Source organism: Odontesthes bonariensis, chromosome 11 (assembly GCF_027942865.1).
Source record: "Odontesthes bonariensis isolate fOdoBon6 chromosome 11, fOdoBon6.hap1, whole genome shotgun sequence".
In the NCBI taxonomy this organism is placed as follows: domain Eukaryota; kingdom Metazoa; phylum Chordata; class Actinopteri; order Atheriniformes; family Atherinopsidae; genus Odontesthes; species Odontesthes bonariensis.
Genome location: NC_134516.1, coordinates 11,628,672 through 11,652,979, shown reverse-complemented (window position 1 = coordinate 11,652,979; position 24,308 = coordinate 11,628,672). Strand labels below are relative to the sequence as shown.

General features: G+C 43.9%; 1 protein-coding gene across 2 annotated transcripts in view; it reads right to left on the bottom strand.

The window, feature by feature from the left end:
* Positions 1-22,150, bottom strand: part of tns1a (tensin 1a) — a 101,575-nt gene extending 79,425 nt beyond the window's left edge. Inside the window, exon 1 of one of the 2 annotated variants that reach the window (XM_075477538.1) lies at positions 21,325-22,150. In XM_075477538.1, the coding sequence (XP_075333653.1) occupies positions 21,325-21,420 (96 nt within the window). In that variant the 5' untranslated portion in view covers positions 21,421-22,150. The remainder of the gene's footprint in view (positions 1-21,324) is intronic. The other variant, XM_075477537.1, reaches the window with a different exon arrangement.
* Positions 22,151-24,308: the final 2,158 nt, after the last annotated feature.

The following is a 24,308-nucleotide window of genomic DNA, read 5'->3' as shown; positions in this document are numbered from 1 at the left end:
CCAAACAAGCTTTCCATCACAAAATCCCACACCTTGCCAAACTTTACAATTCAGACATAGCAGATTGTTGCAGGAAAAGACGGCACATGCTCACACGCCAGTACAGTCCGCCCACCAGCTGAGGATGTTTTCACTTTGAAGCTCCCTAATTAAATGATTAATTAATGAAGAAGAGGAGCAGGGAGGCCCCACTGCAGCTAACAACCTCAAAAACTCCAGGAATGATGTACCGTGTGTGTGCCTACGTACTTTACAGTCTATGTGTGTGTGTGTATGGGTGGGTGGGTGTGTTTGGGGTGCGTCACCTCATTGCAGAGCTGCCTGAGGATACGGCAGCTCTAGAAGCTGCACCAAAACCTGAGCAGAGCTATGAGGCGGCCGGGGGGGGGGGGTGGGGGGGAGCAATGCACACAAGAAAAAAAATCAAAGATGTTGAAATGCTAATGCTGGTGATGGAGGTGGGGTTTGCAGCTGCAGCGTTTGTGTGCCGTTCCAATTGCGCATGATGTTAGACAAAGAGGGACCCTCTGAGACCTTTTCGAAAAGTCAATTCCATGACTTACTCCTGATTTACTCCTGACATAGAGAGACATTTCCAACACTTTCAAAGAATCGCTGCGTTAAAATGTGATGTTCTCTCCAAACAGCTGCGCATTACTCAGCGTTGGTTTGATTAGTTTAATGTGGGGGAGAGTAAATCCTAAAGCGTCTCCATCTGACAGTAACTGCTTCAAAAAACATCTTAAAGGCACTTAAAAATGCAACGTCACAGTTTTAGATTTCCAATTTTTTTTCTTCAGGTCAGCATGTTCCATTCCGTTTTGCTTTGATTAGATGTGATTGAATCAGGTTTTGTTTCACCGCGCGAGGCTGTCCGGATTAGTTTAGTTTCATTCTTGGTCAAATCATCACACGGCAAATTTCTCATTTCGTTATCTTCGCTGTCACTAGAAGTCAGACCAAGGACAGCAAAAAAAAACCTTCTGGATCACCCTCTACTCCTCTCCTCTGTCACTTTTCCCTCTGTCTGAACAACCTCCTCGGTGAGTCATAATAATGATGCCATTTCCTTTGTGTATTTGTGCAGCTGGGCCGCTCTAGGTTGGGCTCTGCTGGACTGTAAATCTGAGCTCATTTTTATTGAAACCAGCACTTTATGGACACCTTGTTCCAGCTATCACCTTGAGAGGATGAACGAACGAATGAGTCCCTCCAGGAATAAGTAACATGGAGGCAGCTAAATCCACGAAGCATCACTTGAGTGCTTGAGAAAAGGGGACATAAATCAGACATCTTTACGTGACAACACGGCAACATTCTTCCATCGTCTGACAATGTATTTCTCGTGACACTCAGGTTTTTCTCTGAGATTTTCTTCCAGTCTTTTCAGCACTTATTGAGTGATTTATATTTTAAGCCAAAGTAGAGGCATTTGATTGCAACCCATCCCATGAATCAGTTTTTTCGTGTTGTCTCCCCAAACAGAAACTGGCAACAATTTACTCAGGCCGTTGGGCTGGATTTTGAATTTCCAAAACGTGGCTTAAACTCGAGTTTATTGGTTAAAAGTCCTCAGTTTTCTAATCCATCAACCCTCTAATGCTGACTATGTTAAAAGTCCTTGCCCGGCAAGCTGCGGATCACTATCTTGCACATTAAAGAATTATGTTAAATGGATACTCAGTCTAAAGCGTCACTCTTGATGGTTCTAACCAGCAGTTTGTACGTTATGTAAGTAAGAAGGTGTTCTCTTATTCCAAGCCAAATACAGTTTTCATTCAGATGTATTCGTACAAAAATGAATGCACTAATTTGCTTGTGCGACATGCAAACGATGCAATTCTCATTTTGCAAGTGCACATTAGCTTTCATCTCTATCAAGCAGATATGTGCATCTAAGGCTTTGTAGGCTTTGGTTGCATTCAAGTGAAGATCATACGAGGACCAACATTAGCAGAACACATTGGCTGACACAGTCTTCAAATCCTCCGCTTCTGGCTGATGACGATTTAGCTTTTTGCTAGCTTTAAAAAAACAAAAATCGAACCCTATTCAAACAATAATTGGTGCACAGCTCAGAAAGTATAATTTTTTTCATATACCAGAAAACCAGGAATATGAGCGTTTTCTTTAAGAGGATAAGTCAGCCAGTTGCCCTGATGATAAAAGTCTTGATCAGTGATTACCAATGAGGCTCCTCCTCATGGAAAACATTACCAACTGCAGCCACTCAAGGGGGAACTTGAGTCATCTTGGGCTAGAATGGTATTCCCACGACTTCCCAATATGCCTCTTTTTCACCCATTCACAGAGAAAGCGTTGCGGTGGATCTACTATGCAAAGCACAGGCAATTTAATGCCTACCTCGAAAACAATGCACCAGCTACATCTCCAGTACTAATACTAAGTGTCTGAAGTGTTTTTGTTACCCCGATAAGTAATTAAAGCTGACTGTACCTCCTGCTATCATGACCAAAAAAACGTTTTCTTTCACTACTGCCACTAATCTCACCACTATTACAACTGAAACTACTAGAACTTTAAAAAGGACTCCAGGTGGGATGAAGCTCACGGATAAAAGCTACGATAAGTCATGAAATCCTTTGTTGCATCATTTTCTGGTCTGAAAGCTCCCCCCCCCGCCCCCCCCCCTTTTTTTTTCCGCCTCTCACAAATGCCGCAGTCAATTTGGCTCAAAGATTTTTACAAAAGTGTGTTTCTCAGCGTTTTTTTGCTTCCCTTATCTTCCCTAATGCTTAATGGCTTTTGTCACACTATGACACGTTCGCCAGAAGCTCCAGAGAGGAATCATGGCTGACCTTGGCTGCACAGAGCCAAGACAAGCATATTGGAACAGGTAGCTTAAAAGGAAACAATATGCTACAGGCATGCAGATAATTCTCGGTTATCCATCTCATGGGTGATATTCTCCAACTCCCCGCCACTTTGTTAAGTTTACTGAACTGCAGCGCAGGCTTAAATACAGACAGGAGCTGGTTTCAAGCACACTCTGATTAAAGCGAAGGATGTAATTTGAGCTGACCGTCATCCATAGCAGTTATTGGCGAATTGAGGGGGAAAGCGCGGACAGAAAACAAACGATTGTGAAATACTTGTTATGTTGCCAAGCTCTTGATAGGAATTTGCATTTTCAAATGTTTGCGTTAAGACTGAGCCTAAATATTTAAAAAAAAATCAGACAGCGTTAAACATGTCCTGGGAGAATGAGCGACTTTGCTTTTTCTATTCTTTTTTTTTTTTAAATCAAAGAAAACGGTGAAACTAAGGAAAGCGAAATCATTTCCAATTGCAAGTGCTTCTCCAACTTTGCTCAGACGGACATGTTTTGCAGCGCAAGCCTGGCTGGGTTTTTATAAAGAGCATTTAAAGCACCTCGGTGCCCCTCTACTGCCCTGATGTTAAAGACGACCTGGCAGAAAGCCTCCAGCTAAACCAATCCCACGCAGCCAGCTGTGTCACACTCAGGTGCCATGGTTACCTGGCTGCCACGGCAACTAGGGTCAATGTGCCCTGTCAATGTGTGTGGGGGGGGGGAACTTACGAGCAGAAGTTTTCACAAACATGAATGAAAATGGAATGCAGGTCCACAGTGACTATGAACACGACAGAATGGCTTCTGGATGCCTGCCATGTAGCTTCTAAGGGAAATGGCCCGGGCAGCTTAGATTGCAGGTAATCAGCAAAGAGAAAAATAAAGGAAATTACCCTGTGGGGTTATTATTGGGTTTTTTTCAGGGAATAAATGTATCACTTATACTAAGGTCACAATTATCGGCAGGCAATCAGAAAGCAGATTAACAAATTGTTTCTTAACCAGCCATGACTGATTTGATCTTGCGGTATGTAACAGTATCGCTTCTGATGGGCTTAATTTTTCTGCTCAAGAAAAGAGCATTCAGGATCAAGTAAATTGCAACTATTTTCCACAAATGCCAGTCGTCAATATGAAACCTAAAAGGACTTTGAAAAATTTCTAAATGCCAAGGTTAAAAAAAAAAAAGCATAAACCTTTTTTAAAACATTTAAAGGGGAGGCCTGAAGTCTTTTTTTTTATTCAGTGTTTTTGACTTCAAGCAGCCCGAAGGAAAAAGGCCAAAAAAAACCCCCACAAGCCTTGTCCTCTGCGTCGTGTCGGAAGGAGACTCCCGGGAGGAACTGAGGACAGAAAATGGAATGAAGAGTCGCCTTGGCAAGCAGAAAACAGCTAAAACAGAAAGAGAGAGCGAAGGAAATGGATGTCAATGGAGAAAATCAGATGGGTTGAAGGGACAGAGAGGGCAGTCTAAGAGCCAAGGATGGAGGAAAAGTAGAGTAGGTGTGTCCATGAGTATGTGTGTGTGTGTGTGTGTGTGTGTGTGTGTTTTGTGTCCAAGCATATATAAAAGAGGCCCAGTAAATCAAGGCTCAATGCTCTTCTCTGCTAGTTGCACTTAGCTAATGAAAAGCATCGCTAAGCTACCTCTACTGCGACCCCACTTAGAGCCAAGATATGGGGGGAAGTGAAAGGGAGGGAGGATGTCTCTGTCAAAGTCACTGTTCTGTCCTTCTGCTCAAAGGCGATGCATGAACGCATATTAGTCTTGGCATGTAGGAATTATCGTCTAGTGTATCCAATCATATACATGCACTCTGAATATATAGTATGTGTATATGCATAGAAAAAAAATTTCACTTTCAATAATAAGATATAACTGAATAACAGCCTTGGTTTCCTGTTCACTGTCAGAGTATTGCACACGAAACAATTACTTATGTAGCTTGGTAACTTCTCAGATAGCTTGCGATAACTTCTCCGTAGATTAATTGAGGAATATCAATAAAGAACAAATGTCCTTTGGCAATTGCAGAACACAAAAGAGTCTGCGGAAGGCGGTCACTGCTTGACAAATGTGTTGTGTTGAGCTGGCTCTCACAGAGGTCAAGGTAAAAGAAAAAGAGCCAAAATACACACACAAAATGACAACAATGTGATGAATAATTCAGCTAGTGAGTAAAATGTAAAGTAAATATGAGCGTAAATCAGCTAAAAGCTACTACGCTTGAACAATCAGCTTAACTGGAAGTGGTGCCCGAAGTCCTCAACACTGAAAAATAACACAAACGTAGCCAAAAAGAAAAACCAGGTGGCTGAACATCTGTTATAATCCCCAACAAGTAAATTCACTGATTTAAAAACTATAATCTCACCGCTGTAATAAGACCACCGTAGCTAGCCACAAGCCATTTAACAAACTTAACTGGGTGTCCTATTATACCTCCTATTGTCTTTTACTGGATAGGCTGCACTGGACAATATCCTATACTAATAGAGAAAATAAACACTGAAGCTCCTATTCTTAACATTAGGAAAATTAGACTAACTCTTGTGAAGGCTGCCACTTAGATAATTACACGTCATTTCATTCGTTTTCGAAAAAACTTGTCAACCAGACTCCTGATGTAGTCCAGGACACCGTGTCACAGTCAATTGCTGCTTTGCCTTGGTGTGAAACTTCTGCCCTTTACACAGAAAGGGTCGAAAGTGTCTATTTCTTGAAGAGGGTTACAATGACTTAATTTCCATGAGAAATAAACGATGTCTGAAAGAGACTTTTTATTCAAAACAATATTCTTTAATGAATTAAACCATTCCACCACACCCCCCCGGCGACCCTACATTGGATTAAGTGGGTATACAAAATGGATGGATGGAAAACCATTCCAGTGGTTTGATTTCACAACCCCAGCCAAAAAGCATCTGAGAATCCATGTGTAGAGCTAAAGACAATTCAACCAAACAAACTGGTTTTGGTGCGAAAAGCACAACTGACAACACAACGTGTGAATCAAAAAAATCAATAAATTAATGGTCCCTCATACAGCCTGAATCCCACTGATTTATTGTTTTTGCATCTACTCATGTGTTTTTCAAGCTTAGGTGAAACAAAGCAGGACCAGTTGCCCTGTAGCCCTTGGACACTGTGTTAAAAACATGTTTTCTGCCGTTTTCCACACTCCATGGTGCCAATAGAGGAGCGTCTCAATATAAGGGTGAATCATTGCAGTCTGGAGATTCTGTTTATGCGAGGGTGCCGCTGGATCTGCAACATCTGGAGCTAAATCCCAGACGCACAAAACCACACATATACATGAACACAGACTTCCCCACATCCATCTTCATTCCCACACGTATGGCCAACAAGCCTCTTCTAATGCTAAACTCCACATATGGTTCAAATTTATAGCTCAGTAAGAGGAAGGTCTTTCCGCAAGAATTGGAAGAATGGATTGAAAACACAAAGCGGGGGCACGTCTGACTAAAGATGTACAGTATCATTTAACGTAATGATGTAATTTGACGCAAATCTTGCAACACACAAATTGGTCAATCAGTATCATATCCAGGGAACAATAATCACATAGATACAGTAATGATAAGATTAAAGTGAGACGCTGAAGGTTGTTTTTTTTTTCCAAGAAAGTATTCAGCAGAGGAATTACATGGCCTTGAAAAAAAAAACTTTGAAACACGCAAGAATATTTTCAAGTCACACGTCGTGTGATGAAGTAAAAGGGTTTTTCTGCGCGAGTGGCGAGCCGGTTGATGGATGGAGTGGACACACAGAGAACGATTCTCCCAGGGGGGAAAAAAGAGAAGACAAGAGCACCAAAACCAGCCAAAATGCCGGATGACATGACTGCATGAGTTCAGCATGAGGAACAGGCCGCAGACTGACCCACCCCCCTCCCGCCCTCCTCTCACAAGATGAAACAGCAGTGCCACACCTGCTTTCAATTTCCACCGAATTGAAATTCTGTCAGGAACAATGGGCGCCTTTGTGTTACTGAGAGAGCGGGAGAAAACAGTAAGGAATACCGGAGCCGGGACGATTACTGTAATGTTTGTATGCAGGGACATGTCGACATTAACAAGGAAGGATTCGTTTACAACATTTTGGGTGATGGGTTCTCTAAGAGCATGGTTACAAGGAAGACACATGAGTAATCACAAAATCCGCTTGAAGGATACGAAACATTCTTCGAACTCGTATTTGCAATCATTCTTTTTAAGCGTAAACTCAGTCCTTCATTGGGCCCGTTTGTCTAATCTTTTATACTTTTGCTAAAAATACTATGGTGTCACGTTTAATGTTATATAATGCATGCACGAGGTGCAAAAAGATCCTGGGCTGCTGTGAAACACTAAAAAATAGGTGCAGAACTCATCCTGGTATTCCAATCATTCCCATAATCTAACTCACCTGTTTTCTCCTTCGTGTATGCGAAAGTGGTACTCTGACTGTGTTCGAAACCGCATACTTCTCCTACTACTCATACTAACTTTTTGAGTTAGTAAGCGAGTTTGAGTAAGCGAGAAGTTCCCGGATGCATACTAGATTCGCCGAAATGTTGGGTATGCATCATGAGGTTACTACTCGTACTCAAACTACCCAAAATGCAACGTAACGTGACGTCGCCGATCGTCATTTCCTGTCAAAACGGCAGTTTCAAGCTAGCTACAACGAGGGTAGGTTCACTTCCTGTTTTCAAAACAAAAGCACCAATTGTATCGCAATGGCTTTCCCTATGATAAAAGGCAACGGGTATTTTATTTTGTGAAAATAACCGGAAGTGTGTTGCTCACTGCGGCTAGCTTTGGTAGCGCCGAATTCGTCGGAACAAAATTGTAAATAGCCGGTATTTTGGCAGGTTTTCAACACGTTGGGGATCTAAACGACTACTTTCTCACCTGAAAATGTTTCAAATGTTGCTAAAGTTTACAGAGTTTAGAGCTTAAGCGAAAGCAGCTTCAGGCCGGCTGATTTCGGCTCGGGCAAGAGCGAAATGCATTGTGGGTAAACGCTCTGCATACTGTTTGATCAATCAGTATGCCGTATGCAGAATGGAAGTATGCAGTTTGCAAGTATGTAGTATGTGGTATGAGGTTTCGAACACAGCTGAGGCCTCCAAGTCTGATTTGAAAAAAACAACAACGAGGAAGTACCGTAAACTTGCAGTTTATCTCACTGCAAGCAGGGCGCGACTGCTGGTTTGCGAAGAGTTTGACGGGACGCAAGTTGGGGAAAATGATCCTTATTATCGCTTATGCTCTCAATCAGTAGGTTTACATTTTAAATATGGCATGGTAGAAAATAACCTATATTCTTATCCTATTTAGAGCAAAACAGACAGCAAAGCCAGGTCTGCTTTAAGGCGACTTTGTGATTGACAAGTCACCATCGTGTGGTTGCTCAAAGCATCTGCAGATTCAGTCATATCCATCCATTGCTCTTAATGTCTAGTTTTAAATTAAATAAATAACACGGGGACAATGAAAATGCCTAATTTGAAGTTGTGGGTCAGTTCACGACCGAGATGGTTGACGTCACATCAGATGGTTGACGTGAATTCAACCATCTTATCTACACACTTGGCGATCTTTTCATTCGACTGCATCGACATCAGACAGGCGTTCACGTTTCCTTACGTCGCCTTGCTGTAAACTCTGCGCTCACTCGCAGCCTCCACTCAGGAACTGTCCAAAAATCTGGGATCTTAGAAACACAGGTGACTTATCTAGCAGCCGCAATGTGTACATTGGTTAAGATCAGTCTGGAAATCTGGTTAGATTGAATCGAACCAACGCAACGCCAGCTGTACTCGGCAACAAAAAAAAAATCAGGGCGTCGTTAAGGATCCTTCGAGGAAAAACTCGAAAACATGAACACCAATTTGAATGAAGCATTGTCCTAAGCCTGGGAAATTGTGGACTCATTTTCTATAGTACATTGAAAGTAACAGAGGCGAGAGTGAAATTTCTTATCTGGATAATCATTACTCTGGTTACAACCCCCAAGGGACCTCCTTTTCTGTGATTATGACTACATCAGTGATTGCCAGCACTGAAGAGCTCACAATCGTTACAGTAAGTTGGGCAGGCTCTGACAATCGATAGGCACAGAAAATGCTCAACCTTTCTCGATGGAAACGAAAGGTACAAGAGCAAAACTGATGCATATGACACAAAAAAAGCTACGTTTCACCCATTTCAGTCAAAAGTAGCATACCAAGAGCCTCCCTTTGTAGACATCCTTGCAGCTGCTTCATTTTTCTCGAGAAAAACTGTTTTCAGATCACCCTCATCAAGATGCCAAAAAAAAGTTTAAGTTTCATAAACATATCTAGCCCATCCATAGCCATACATAATAGAAGCTTAGTGTTTAAGACTAAAGATAAGAGTGTGATAAGAGATAGGATGTGTTGTTGTTTTTTTATGGTGTTGAATGCAGACGATCCCAAGTGGACTGACACTGTGGGCCGCTTGCCAGACTGTAGTAGAGACTTCCTCCAAGTATCAGCAAGCAGTGGAACACTGTGTGTGTGGGGGTTTGTGTGTGTGTCTGTGTGTGTATGCCTATTCTCATCTCATTGTTTATGCGTGTGTTTTTTTATACAAATGCATCAAATCTGCCTTCAAATATGCACATTTTAAGTGTTGGCATGCGGGCGCAGCTGCTTTTCTGTTTGCGCGAGTGTGCGGCGTGATCAATACCAGGTGTAGACAGAGAGACAGAAAGATCAATGAGCTGTGATCATGAAGTCTAGGCTGCTTATGATCATTAGTCAGCAGCTAATGAACTTAGACTGCCATGCTTGCAAATGAGCTGTCCCTTTTTTTTGAGGTCATCTCAGGCAAAGAAAAGAACAACGCACTGTAAGCACATGAAAAGAACACACGAGTCGTTGAAAGTCCTTGAGCCCATTATTAGCTCTCTGAGTCTCGCAACTTGTTACTTTCTCAATCTGCATCTTTCTCCTCATCCTGTTTTGCATAGCTTTACTAATTAAGGTAACAAATTCCAACACACAACTCGTTGCTCACTGTTGTTTGGTCGAGAGTTGGCCCTCGCGTTCCCATTTTAAAACACTTTGAAACATTAAAAACACGTGATCACTTTGGCTACTTCCATCGTGTTTCCAATTGCCATCTCTGATTTAAAGAGTCTACAGTATCAGAATCACCTAAAGCCAGAAATACAGAATCCCAGCCCAGCATCTACTAAACTTTGCAAGCAGAGATCAAGCCTCCGGTATGAGAAGTAGGAGCCGAATAGTGCCCAGCGCCCTGGGGAAGTGTGCAGAAGCTAGGTCAGGGGCTAGCAGGCGGTGGCCCGGGGCTCTGGAGGGAGGCGTCCGGTCACATCAGATATAAATCACCTGGTCAAAGATACACAGAGCATTGTTTAGCCAGAGTGACAGCTACATGCTCAGAGGACTGAAGATACAGTACCACAGGCCATGCATGCACACACATGCACTCACGCACACAAACGCACTGGTTAGAAAACAGGAGCATTGAGGAAGCTCCCGTGAGAGCTGGAGCGATGCCTGTGTGGCAGCAGGACAGGACACAAGGTCCCTTTGGAAGCTGTTAACCAAAAACTAGGTCTGAGTGCAGTTTCATGTCATCTGGAGGTAGACGTCAACATTATAACCACAAATATCGTCATCATTACTGTTCCAAGCTGGACAAATAAACATTCTCCCGTCTTCCTTTCCAAGGGAAACTTAGAAAATAAGATGGAGTAACTGCGCTTAAACCAAGATTAGTCGACACGTATGAAGCTCATTGAACTCATTAACTGTAATTACCCTCGAGTGAAGAAGCTGTGTTCATGGGAGCCAAAATGTACCCTTCCAGAGTGAAGTACATTTAGGTTTTTAGAAAAAAAAAGAATAAAATCAACTTTTTCGTTCCCAAAAAATGTTCTAATCAAACCCCAGATGCAACAGAGGTTTAATTGCGATTATGCCTTGACAATTACCAAGCTGTCCTTAAAAAAAATTTAAAAAAAATATGGTGCTGCTCCTTATGATACGTTTAAGGCCTCGGGCCACACAGAGAACAACTGCGGCAGATTCATTACTCAAGAATCTCCACATTCAACACAGGTTAATTCCTAGGCAGGGCCAGCAGAGCCACTATGATTACCAAGGGGAATTGGTATTTGTAATACACACCACACACACACACACACGCCGAAAGCTCATGCAGAGGTGACACACAGAGGCGTGGCAGGCAGTAACCATCTGATCAAAGCCTGATTGATTTCCAGAGCTCTCTGAAGAGTCTGCTCAGTCAATAAAGGACAACTGAAGACATGATGGATGCAGTGTCGCTACTGTCCGACAACAAGTGTCTGAGAAACCTCGAAATCACGGCCTACCAAGCTTTAAAAACACAATAAGCACGAACATCAAACTAAGCTCCTGTAGGCCTACACTGCGGCGCTCGAAAGTTTGCAGAAGCCTTTTGAATTCCCCGTAGTTCCGCATGAGTAAAAACGTTGTCACATCTTCACTAAACAAAAAAAAAAGGATCCAATGATAAGAATTTTCGGTGGTTAATCTAACCAGGGAAAATCTCCTGCCGCCTGGCTCACCACGAAGGGTCTGAAAGCCAAAGACGGCTGAATTATTAAAGAACATGATCCGATATAACGTCTGTGTGGGAAGCAAAGACACAAACTTTTGCACTCGGTGTCTGGCACGACACCCTTGTGGAGCAATAACTTCATTTGCGATAACTTTGGATCAGTCACGTGCATCGGCTTAAAGGAGTTTTCGCAACTAGGGGATGTTGGTGAGTGTTTCAGATAAAGCGTTTTGATTCAAGTTGTTTCCCAGCATTTATATTGAACCGAGGTCAGGACTTTGACTCGGCTGTTCCAGAACATTCGGTTCTTCTTCTTTGACTACTCTTTGGTTGAACGACTTGTTTGCATTGCGTGGCCGGTTTCCTCGCCGACATTTAGGTCACTGACAGATGACCCGATGTTCATTTCCTCTTTAAATTTTCTTGGACGATTCTGAATCAATTCTTCCGTCGATTATGAAAAGCTGTTCCGGCTCAGATGGAGCCAAACCTGCCCAAACTAGACGTGTTGAGCTGTTTTTCATATTGTACATCGGCATCGAGCTTATAGAAGTATTTTAGCCAGCGCTGTAGGAACTTGTCTGCATTTGTGTCTTTTTCTGTCAGCATGTCAAATCTAATATTCTCTCTTGGCACGTGGGACCAATGAATTATTAATAGGGTGTATTTGAGGAGCTTTCTCAAAACCAGCTTCTTGCACGTCACCCAGCCTCTCAGTCCATTGCTCTTCTTCCTCTAACTTCTGATGCCTGCCCCCCCCCCCCCACAACTTTAATCTGTTTATCCCCCTTCCTCTTTCCACCTCATTGTTCATCTCATTTTGTTGCGGATGTAAAAGGTGATGATGCTGCATCTGAGGCCTCCCATCTGTACAACTCTATTCCTTGCTTTGTAAGAAGGGTGTGGGAGCTTTTTCCTCCACCCTGCCTCTTCCCCTTTGCATCTAAATGGCTCTATCCTCCACTGCAAGCTGGAGAAAAGTAGGGCAGATGCCTCATTTACGCTTCAGTATGATCTATACACAATGTGTTACATTATACAAGCAGAAAAAAGGAATAAATTCAGCTTATTCACCAATAAAGATGGAGCAATTCTGCTGCTGGATGCATAAAAAAAGGCAGGTAATGTGTGATGGGGCAATATCCTAGCGTACAAAGGCCTCTAAACTTTCCGTGTGATATGATTATGTGGGTAAAGAGCATCTGACAAAAGGATATGGGGCTTCCCAAATACAAAAGACAATTCAGACCTCAACACTGAGACTCCATAAGTTTGGACTGAAGACAAGTTCCGGTGCAATTTGTAGGTTACCTTAGCTAGGAAATTGTTTTTGAATTGGCTCTAAATGAATGAATTGGATTATTTTATAAATAATCATGATTACAATGAATTGAATTCCAATTGGCTTGAATTGGACTTTATTATTTAAGTGCTTTGAGATGACATTTGTTGTATTTGGTGCTATATAAATAAAAATGAATTGAATTGAAGTTAAAAAAAAACTTTGTGGTCATCGGCCCATATTCACATCAGTCCAAATCATCTCACATCATGCATTGCCAGGGGCTGGCGTGCTTGCATGAAAAGACCAGATACAAGCACAGCAGATTAAATTATACAGGAGAACCCAGAAATAGCTCTAGCACCGAAGACGCGTGGACCCAACGCAAGAACACGTCGTTGCCAGTCGGCGCAGAACAGTCAACTAGATTAGTCCTGCCAAGATCACTGAATGGAGCAGACTGCAGTAGATGTGCCTGCCATGCAGCTATTGATGCACAGTGGAACAAATGAGAGGGAATCCACAAATACCTGAACTCTAGTAGCCAAAAGGTACAGTAAGAGATGCTAGTGAGGGGGGGGGATTTCATTTCCAGGTTTTTGTGAGAGCTCTTTCCATTTCGGACCAGAGTTTCCCCAGAGAAACCAACCGTGCTCCATCTTTCAGCTAACTTGCAACATCAAAGAATGCAGAGGTGCTGGTGTGCCAAGATTTCTAAAGAGATCTTTAGAAAGCGTAAGATTAAAGCAACAAAAACTGCCCACTTTGACCCTACGTCACGGAAGGTATTTTAGAGCATCTGGAAATCCGTCAGCAAAAATACCCCTCAGGGTTACTCGTGCATGTAACTTGTGCTGGTTTGGGTCTGCTAACACAGACAGCATCATTTAGCCTGGATCTTTCTGCACGATGATGTTTCACTGGCCTGCATACGTCACTGCGTCTTACCCAGAACATGCAGGAGAGGCAAACCCAGGTCCTGGCCCTCCCTGCCAGAGCAGAGGGCAGCGACAGCGAGACGGAGGGCATCCTTGAAAAAGCGCTAGTGAAGGGCTCTCCAGGTCTCACAGCTGAATTCCACGGAATTCCCAGAAACTCCCAGCGCTTCCACGCGGGCCTCTGCGACATATATCCATCCCGGGTGTGAGATGCACACAGGAGTGAGGAAAAGCAATGCTGCTCTGGTTTTCTCTCTCTGATGGTCTCAGTCAGTCTCCCTCACGTGAGCTCCCTCCCCTCTTCCACTCCTTCTCCTCGTAACTCTCCCTCCTGTTTCGCTTGCTTGCTGCCTTCCTCCCTGTCTCTGTTGAAGTGTGGTAACTTTATTCTGCGGAGCAGCTGAAGGGGGGAGGTGAGAGCTGGCCTTTACTTTTTCTCTCTTCCAAAACTCTTTTCTCCTCAAATGATCCTTGTTAGCCCCTCCTCTCCCTTCCCTCTCTTCTCCACCACACACATATACACACACTCTATTCACTGACCACCCCTCCACCCCCTTAGCTTCCTTGCATCGCATACCTCACCTTCCCTCCACCTCTCCTCTGCAAGCATGCTCGCTCATGTCTGTGCTAATGTCACTTCAATTTTTCATCGACAGCCCTTTCCCGTTTCCAGATCTGCTCTTCTCCTGTGAAATATCTACAGGACTCACCAGCTGCTGTGACGCAGCTGAGGGGCCCAGACAAACGGCTTGCAGTATAAAACTAGCAGGTACGTTCCGCAACAACGGCGATGCGTCCACATCTGTGTACGCGCCGGTTGGGATGCGTGCATGATGAAGTGTTTATTCTTGGCAGTGTAAGCAGAGGGTTCCGTGCTACTGTGACCTATTTTAGCCTGCGTCTCAGAGGTAGTGCTCCAGTAATTTAGTGGAAAAAAAAAGTTTAAAGCACATGTTGTTTTCACATCAAATGCAGCGTTTTTAAACTGGCTTTATACACCCGGGTACACACGCTGAAATAAACCTATTTAATACTTTCCCCATGCCACTAGTAGCGTGTTTAGTTCCTGGACTGGGGCTCCAATGCAACCGGTCAACCAGTCCAACAACTACAGCCTCTTTCACACGTGTTGCGCCCTTATCGGTGCAAAAAAAGCTGTCTTTGTTAACCTGCCGCTGTTCCTCCTACTATTCATACATGCCAAGCACAGGTGCTGTGGAATCAGCAGCGAGAATAGCACCGTTGGTTGGAGTTTGGGGACCGGGAAGTCCACTTCGACCCCTCTGCTTTCACCTCTATACTTTCACACGTGACACGATGCGCAAAAGAAGGCGCATCGGTGTCCCGGCTTGAAAAGGCATACGTACAAGGGCCTTACCACTGTGTACCAGAGGAAATGGCCTGACAACACAAGAACACGAAGGCTGTGTTGGGCAACAGTTTCTCCACCGTGGATGTCAGCCAACACAGGGTCACGCTGTCTTGCAGACCATAAAATCTATTGGTCTCGTGTCCGTAAGTTGTTGCTATGTTTACACTTGCAAATGCCTCCGTTGAAAATGAGCTCGAGTGCACTGGAAGAGTCATTTAAACACTTTACCTTTGCAATCCAAAGTCCGATGTTAGCAGCTGTCAGTGGATTTTTTTTTTTTTGACAAGTGTAAATTGGTTTCAGAGTCGAATTTACACTTCCCATAATAGCTACTAAGTACCAATCAGTTCCTTTTTTTACGCAAGGCGTCCTTTTAGAACAGCGGTTTCAAAGCGTTCTTTTACACATACCGTATTGCAGTTAGACTTCATTATAAGGTTGTGTGATTTAGTGTTTGAGTGTTTTTGATTTCTCCCTTCTCCTGCCATCTCTTTCAAGCCAGTAATTGCAAGATAAAACATTTTCTGCACTGCTTTTTCAACAATTTTCCCCCTTTGTACTTTGGCTCCCACTTGCCTTGTGTATTTTAAAAAAAAATATTATTTTTTACTTTGTTCCCACCCGCAAATGGCCAGGGTTAACTTATAAGATAAAAGTCCAAGATTTGGGTTAGAGTGACTGTACATGGTTATGTTTAGAAGTTATACAAAATACATGCTTGGGGTTAGAAAAGTACACAGTCACGGCCTACACAGCTTGGTACTTGTTGCCTGCGGTTCCATTCACATGACGCAACACTGCTCAGTGCAAAGCAACAGCCAACTAAAACACTGTTATCTCACATTTTAAAGCCTTGAAATGTGAAACTACGACGTCTGACGTGTGGACAAATGTACGTACCGCATTTCCTTGTGAGACTGAGCTTGAGCAACGCGACTCAGAAGTGCAAGTAAAAGAGGCCGAACAAAGCTGTCGATCTGTTGCACCTGTTGCAAATGTTGCACCTGCAACACAACCCATGCCACATTTCTGTAATGCTCTATGTGTGTTTAGAGGAGACAGAGGACACAGCATGGGCAAGGAAACGGCGCACAATTTTTTGTCGTCCGCCCATTGCTGTCAGTCGCTGGCGTCACCAGCCATTTATCGGAGTCATGAGACATGACTGAAGAGACATTTCTTCCGTATGTTGTTGGCTCTTTTTCCTTCAGGAACACTCCACTTTGTCTCTGCTAATGTCAACCAGTTTGGTGCATTTGATATATTTCCCTCTAGTAGAACATCATTTACATCGTGCTCTACAAAGTTTTTACACCTTTGCTCGTTTTTTAAGAGCTCATTAATGTGTATCACCTCTCATGCTTTATGCAGCAAGATCAGGCAGATTTGTGGAAAAGTACTTTAAGAGCTGAAATAATTCTTTTGGAGCTAAATGCTCCGTGGAGCAGTGGAGTGTCTATATAGCAGCTTTTGAGTATTTAAGCTGCCCTAAAACCGATTTTGGATCAGTCTCTTCTAATCCAAAAGAACTTGTGATATCACCTGAATTAAGTCTTCTTTAGCGGTGCCATATTTAAAAAATACATTATTGTATTGACTGGAACGATATGTGTATCTTTTCATTTAAAAAAGATAAAGATTATATATATATATATATATATATATATATATATATATATATACATATATGTATGTATGTATCCTCCCAGGTGAACAGGTTGCATATATCATGTGTCTATAAATGCATGTATGCAAACATTGTATAGCACACGGTAAAGGATTGCATTATGCATGTGTGTGTCCATATAAAGCACTGAATCAACATTACACCAGCTGCACAGGCATATTACATCACTCCACAGTCAGATCTATAAAGGGCTAAGAGCCAATTCATTTTGAGAAAACACCTTCTATTGATCCACGCTGCTCTCCATCACTTCCACTGTAACAGTTACCTCAATCCATAGGCTAACCTGACACATAATCTCTGCGTGTTTATGAGGGTGTCTGCCTCCATGTGTGTTTTATTTACATAATGTCAGATAACGGGACAGCATTGGGGGAAAGATGCTAGTGGGCGTGCTTTAACAATCACGTTAACTGGTGGACTGTTTTAAAAAAGAAATTGATTTCAGTGCGTGTGTTTGATAAAGCCGCTGCTTCCTGGTCTAAACTGGGTTGCTAGCAGCCTCTAGTGGCCTCCAAACAACCCTCAGAAAGCCTCAGCAGATGGGTACCAGAGAGCATTGCATGTTTGTCCCCACATAGAACGCTCCGGCGTGCACTTCGTGTCATTTTTCCTCTGCTGGTGAAGCCAGAAAAGCCTTTTAAGAGTCACTTCACCAGCAAAACACGTTAGTTTTAAGGGCACTATTGGGAGTGTGTGTTTTCTGGGTAAAACATTTTTGCACTGTGAGGTCAGGCTCTTATTCCCTTATTCCCAATGCAACAAGCCATAGCTCTGAGAAAACAAGCAGACACGGAGGCACAAGCACACACACACACACACACACACACACACAGTTACACGTACACTTTGTTTCCAAGACAGTTGACTTCAAACCAGTAAAACTTTCAAATTCAACCCGGTAAATTACATTAGAAGCCTTTTTCTACCTATTTTTAAGCTTGCAGGAGTGCCGATTTGCATGCATATACACTGTGAGAGGGACAGTGAATCATCAGTGAAATGGCTTAAATATTCCGGAGCAACTGCAAGAAAAACCATCGGACAGAAGAAGAGAGAAGAAGAATCGAAGTTGAGGATACAGCAAGTATTCGTCATCGACTCTGCAGTCTCCTCTTCTGGCGCTGGAGAATCCATCACATTAAAGCTTTAATGCTAGAATAACAAAGCATTGATCATGCTGAACGGCCTCCCGGAGTACAGTGAGCCATTTAGGGCAGAAGTCGGCCGTTCTCTAGGGCGCAGTACCTGTGCCATTTCTCAGCGTGGAAGGTAAGTTGGGAGCGTGTGACAAATACAACAAGGAATGAATGAGGTTTTCATGCATATGCTGAAGAAGCAATCTTGAGGCAGAAAATAAGGAGCCATTCAGTGGACAGGTTTCCCATCACCCTTCCCTCTTTTGGCTGTCTGGAGTGCTGCCTGATGTGGATTTACCGACCAGGGGGACATTAGTTTGACAAATTCAAATGAAAGTAAACACCACGAGGAGAGAAGTGACAAAAAGAGAGGGAAAGAGGTGAAGAATAAAGGAAGAGAAAGGAGATAAAAGGGAGAGACAAGGTGTGAGGAGGGCAAGAGAGAGGAGGTGAAAAAGGGGGCAAGAGGAAAGGAAATGAACTAAAAGAGGATAAGAGGAAACTGAGGGGCGTAGAAGGTTACTCTTCCAAAGAGCCGTAGTTGTGTCGCCATAGTAACACATATGGAGAAAACCTTTACACAGCATCCTTCCACCTCCCTCTCTGTTTTCTCTTCTCCCTCTTACAAAACCACCATACATTCACAATCAAACACACAGCCCGTCTCTGTAGTAACCCAGCCCCATCATGAGGGGACTGCGTGAGCCACGTTGCCATGGAAACTGAACACCTCACAGCGGTCCTTGGAGGGAAGACACAGAGCCTTACCTCTCCACTTTCACCTCCCAGTCGGCCACGTAACCACTTCTCGTGCTGCAGCTGGAGCGACAGAGCAGCTACAGACTCGGCGGCTGTCATGCAGAAGACGAGGGGGGGGGTGGGGGGGTGGGGGGGGGACCGATTTGTCGGATCAAAAATCATGGAGAGCTCTTTTGCCACAAGCTTATTGTTTTTTCCAAAAATCCTAAAACTTGCACGTTTGAAGGGCAGCTCCAGTGGCGACATAACAAATATGCATCAGTGATCGGCCAAGAGCTTTGGAACCTTCATCGTATTTTGTGTTAAAAAGCATGGAAGGTGTCAGAGGCCTCAAGGGTTCGAGGTCAATTAGATAAGCAAAAAAATGACCGCAACCAGGGGAAAAAAACGCTACCATAAAAAGCTGGGAAAGATGGAAAGATGCTAAATGACCAAAAATAAGTGGAACAACAAATACTGAATCCAGAGATGAGGACGATATGATGCAAAATGACTGCACAGAAAGAAAAAAACATGCCTGGAGAACACAGACACACTAAATGATGATCAGGGAGGAGACCATATGCACAAAATGACCAAAAAAAATGGTTGCAATGTGATTATGAATAGTCCACAAAGACACACAGAACACATCTGCTTTATTTAAAGTTATTTTCTTTGCGTGAAGGGGCCTTCAACAACTCTTTGTCCAGGGTTGATCTGTCTGATCTCATGGGTACATGTAAAAGTTGAGAGCGCAGTCACTTCGTCCAAAACTGTCTTATTCTGTGAATCACCTGACAAATTCCCACTAAAACATATTTTGTCGCTACTGCGTTGGGGAAAAGTGACATTTGGACCAAAAAACTCTTTATCAAACCCTCCCACCCATCCCCCCAAATTTGGATACTACCAGCTCTTTGTTTTCTAAGAGTTAGTCTAGAAAAATGTGCCACATCTTACCAGAATTTCATAGAAATTAGCACCTACATCCTGAAACACGTCAGGTTTAACTGAGACAAGTTTAGTCACTAAAGCAAGTTGATGTATGTTAACAGTTGCAATAAATAAGATTTTTTTTTTTTTCAGCAATCGCATGACAGTATAATCATGTTGGCTGCATGAATTCCCTCACAAGGACCAAAAGAACAAACGTTGACCATGCCAGAGGGTACAATTTCCAAAGATGAGGCTGAATTATGTTGTCGCTAACGCACTGAAGAGATGGTCGTTTGAAAAAAAATGGAAAATAGAAATCAATTCAAACAATTTTTTTTCCGACGCTGAGGAAAAAGACTCGGAAAAAGAGCCGAGGCTTGGATAGGATGTATAATCAGTGTGTGTCTGCAAAGGCACTAACAAGCTGAGCGCACACACGCACACATACAGCACAAGAGAGTGCGACAGGGGGAGTGTGGTGGGATTGAGCGCGGGTGTAGAGATAAGGAGCTGCGGCAATTGGGCGAGGATGGAGTTGGGAGGGTGAGGGGAGGTGCTGCTGGTATCTGTATTGGTGGGAGGGTGTTGGGAGCTGGAAGAGACGGGCGGCTGCAGCACTGCACGCTACAGCGTCACCACAAGCAAAATCCCATTACCGCCAGACTTAAGAACGACACTGCTGCCCCAAACTGTACTGAAATGAATGTTTAGCTCATGGCATTGGCTCGAGTTAAAAGAGCTTTAAAGCTTTTTATGCAAAGTTTGACCAAAAAAAAAAAAAAAAAAGGTTTGAGATTGGAGAGCTCGGGAAAGTCATAAAAAGGTGTCTTTGCTCGTAATAAGAGATCATTTTTTAAAAAGTGCTGAGATTGGCCACTTTTTCTAGCCACGGGACGAGTGCTTCCAGAAGGTCTCTCTTTACAGCAGAGATGGTTGTGCTGTTTGAATATCTTTTTTTGTCATAAAAAAGATCCCACACATCACTTTGGGTCCTCTTCTTGGTGCCCCCCGTATGTGTAACTGAAGATATTGCAGAATGCAAGACCCGGTAGTGCCATTTCGGCATTCCTGAGGCGTTAAACTTGACTGATTGGCCGCTACATAAAAAAGAAACAAAAAAAAAAGTGTGCGTAATAAGCACAGTTACCATTCAAATAACTCAGTTTGGTCCTCCAAAATGTACCATATGACCGGAGTAGTATGCGATAGGCATGACAGACCCACAAACTCTCCCCCAAGAACGGACAAGGCAGGCAGGGAATATCAAAAGCCCTTCCTTTGGAACACGCAGACCCCCCCTCCAATAATGGTGCATTACAATTCTGCAGTTGTGAAAGCAAGGTGACCCTACTTATCAGGAGCAAGTGCCTGGTTCCACTGGCAAATCCAAGAATCTGTTATCCAATGGTTCCCCACCATCTTTAACTGGAGCAGCTGCCTGGAGACCACTTGGAGATGTAACACTGACCTTGAATCAGCACTTAGAGGGACATCAACCAGACTTCCAGAGACAATGGTCCATGACCAGTCGCCAAGCTCGTTTTCACAGCTACGTCATTCGATGGTTTAGGTAAAGCCAGCTGCATGCAAGTCACGGCTGAGTGGTGTGATTGAGACCAAGGCCTATCCTGGAGTATGTTGCATGCAGAATGATAATGCCAGATGGCACCTGCATAGGCGGAAGTGGGGAATGACAGACAACATGTGCAGAAGAGTCCTTTCATTCAGCTCAATCCCTTCTCAGTCTCCCATTCCCAGCACCCCTTTTTTCTCCCCCTCCGTGAGGTCTTACCTTGCTTCGTTTGCCTCCCCGCAGAGGAAAGAAGCAGGCGAAGAGGAACTTGCCCCAGCTGATGACGGCAGCCAGGCACCAGTTGAGGCGAGCCATGCCTGCGTCTGTCCCGTCTTGTCTGCCAGCCTCTTATCTCCCCTCCTGGTTCAGGGATAGGATCCTGCAACGGCCCGCAACACGAAAATGAACTATATCAAGCAGAAAAAAGACCATGCAAAGACAGGAGATCCTCTTGCAGTTGCCTGGAGAGCAGATGTGAAGTGAAAACCTTCCTTTGAGTCAGAAGACGAATGGGGATTTATTTTTCCTTTTAGGGTTGTTGTTTGTTTGTTTTTTTTAGCAATTTTGGATGTCTGTCTGGTTGTGTGTCTGCAATTCCAATTTGTGGAGGGACGAGGGGCGCTAGTGGCATCCCACAAACAGACTAGACCCTTGAATGGTCGAGAGGGATCCAGAGCATTAAGAGCCTAAAACTGTCTCCCTGTCTTTCCATCCATCAGTCTTTCTCTGTCTTTCGTTCTTCTGTCTTCGCAGCCCGGTCTGGATGAGTCAGTCCTCAAAGTGTGATGAGCACCGTCGGCTGCATAATGCGAAGAGCCCGTCGCTGATCGACGACAGTGTTACACACACACACACACGCTGGCATGCCCACACTCACCGTCTCTCACACGCACACACATACGCTCGCCTGCAAATAATGCTGTCCTGGCACATACATCCACAGGCAGAGGAGCCCCCCTCTGATCACACGGCTCCCCTCCAGGCTCAGGATCCCCGATGCTTCGCGCTCACACACTCCGCTTGCACACACTTGTCCATCTCTTTCGCTCCGTGCTGCTCTCACACATACACACATGCACCGATGCTGCAGCACTTACTCAGTCAGAGCGGGAGGAGGGGAGCAAAAGAGTGGGGAGGGGGGGAGAAAGGGAAAAATGACTGGGAGCAAAACAGTTGGAAGAAATTGAAAAAAAGGATGGATTACAGAAAGGGTTTTTGGAGTGTATCCAGTCAGTGTGGATGTTTCTGAGTTTAAACCAGAGCCACCGAAGAGAGGATGATCATATGAACAAAAGTGTGCATCAAGTAGTGATGGGAAGGAGGGAGAATGGATTGCAAGAATAAAAAAGGATGGATGTGAGACACCAGGAAAGAAATAAAACGCTGAAAGAGGAGAGGCAGCATTATTTTTTTTGGAGAAATACGGAGCGGAGGCTAGTGGCGAACACACACCAATATGCGCAATATGCACACACAAACAGACGCGCAGCAGCCGTCACGGTGCAACGCTGATACAAGGCAGGCTCAGGGTGATGATTGTAGTGTGTGTGGAGAACTGGGTCGAAGGGAGCGAAGGAGGGAGGACAGAAAGAAAGGATAGAAGATGACAGAGGAGGAGAGGAGTAGGGTGTTGAATCATTGTGTCTTGGGTGATTATTTCCCGCTCTCTCTCTCTCTCTTTCACACACACACACACACACACTTGACTGCAGGTGGTGCACAGGCTCGTTCACTCTGCTGCAGTCTCTCTACGCTTCAGTGAGAGCACATTCTCACTGCAGAACGCTTTTCTGTGCTACCCCCCCCCCCCCCCATCCAATCTCCAACCCCTCCCGCTCAGCACACCACCACCACACCAACGCAATCACAACACATCAAAGCAATGAGCGAGGGAGATAAAGTGCAGAAAGGATGCTGTTCTGTCATCCAAAGCTAGCTTAGCCTGAAGGGTGGGATGGGGATGGGGGGGGGGGGGGGGGGGGGGGGGGGGTGTTTTGGGGTGTTTGGGGGAAATAAGAAATTGTTTGGCAATATGGAAATGCATCAACAATGAACAAAAATCTTTCTACTTGCAAAAATACAGAAATATATGCATTATGTCATATATACTGTACATAAATGGCTCTATAAACAATGTTTGCAACTACACAATTGTTTTTGACATACCTTATTCTATGATATCATAAATTTTCTATGCTCAGCATGAGTAAATAAATGCACAGAGAAAGGGAGGGAGAACGGTCTTCTTAAAGCAGCTGCGTGCGCTGACATAATGTATTTTGGGCCTTGTTGTTTTGTAACGTTGCGTTTCCTGAAAAAGTTGCCATGTTTTTCTTTTAAATGGTGTGGTTTCACTGGACCGTTTTAGTCTTTTTTCATCCCCCGAAACGTCGCCGTTTGTGATTCCACCTGTTTCGTAAGTCTTTTGCATTTCGGAGCAACCGCAGAGAATAGATGGAATTTCAGTTCGCATAGTACATCATTAAAAAAACATAACCTCCAGCCAAGGAAAGTGAGGGGCGTGCTTTTGAGCATATTCCCTTCACTCTACTAGCAAAACAATATGAAAATGCATGCGATTGTGTAACAAGACCATCCCTCACACACTCGCCCAGTCTGACGCTGGCCTGTCCACAACTTGACATTTGTTATAGGTCCTGGAGTGGTACAAGTTTTGTTTCCATGTTTGCGTGAAACAAAGCTTTACAGATGAATGTCTGCTTGGCAGAGCTTTCTCGCTGCCACTTGAGGGTACCGTCAGCAATATGTGGAGCACATTTGGAATCTTTTAATTTGCCTTTCAGCTGAAAAGACGGCTCAGGCGGCGTGTCTGTTCTGCGTCAATCTTTCCTTGGTTTTGCCTTTTTCTTCTTCTCTGTGGTCAACTCTCCTGCGTTCGTCCTCTGTTGGCTCAAGCTAACTCGTAACAAGATTCAACCTAGACATGTGGTCATAGCAAGGGGGCGACTCGCCATTAACTAACCCTAATACTTGAGCAAATTGAACTTGCTCAGGTGTCATGACTGAAAAAAAAGACTTGTGTGATGGTGTTGCCAGAAAAAGGAACTAAATGATACCGCCTTAACTCAAAAAGCAGCTAAATGTGTGCTGTATATCTTTCATTTAGAAGCTCTATCCACATCCAGACTAGTAGAGTTATGGAATTTCAAACTTTTCCACAATACCTCTCAGAAACCTTAAAA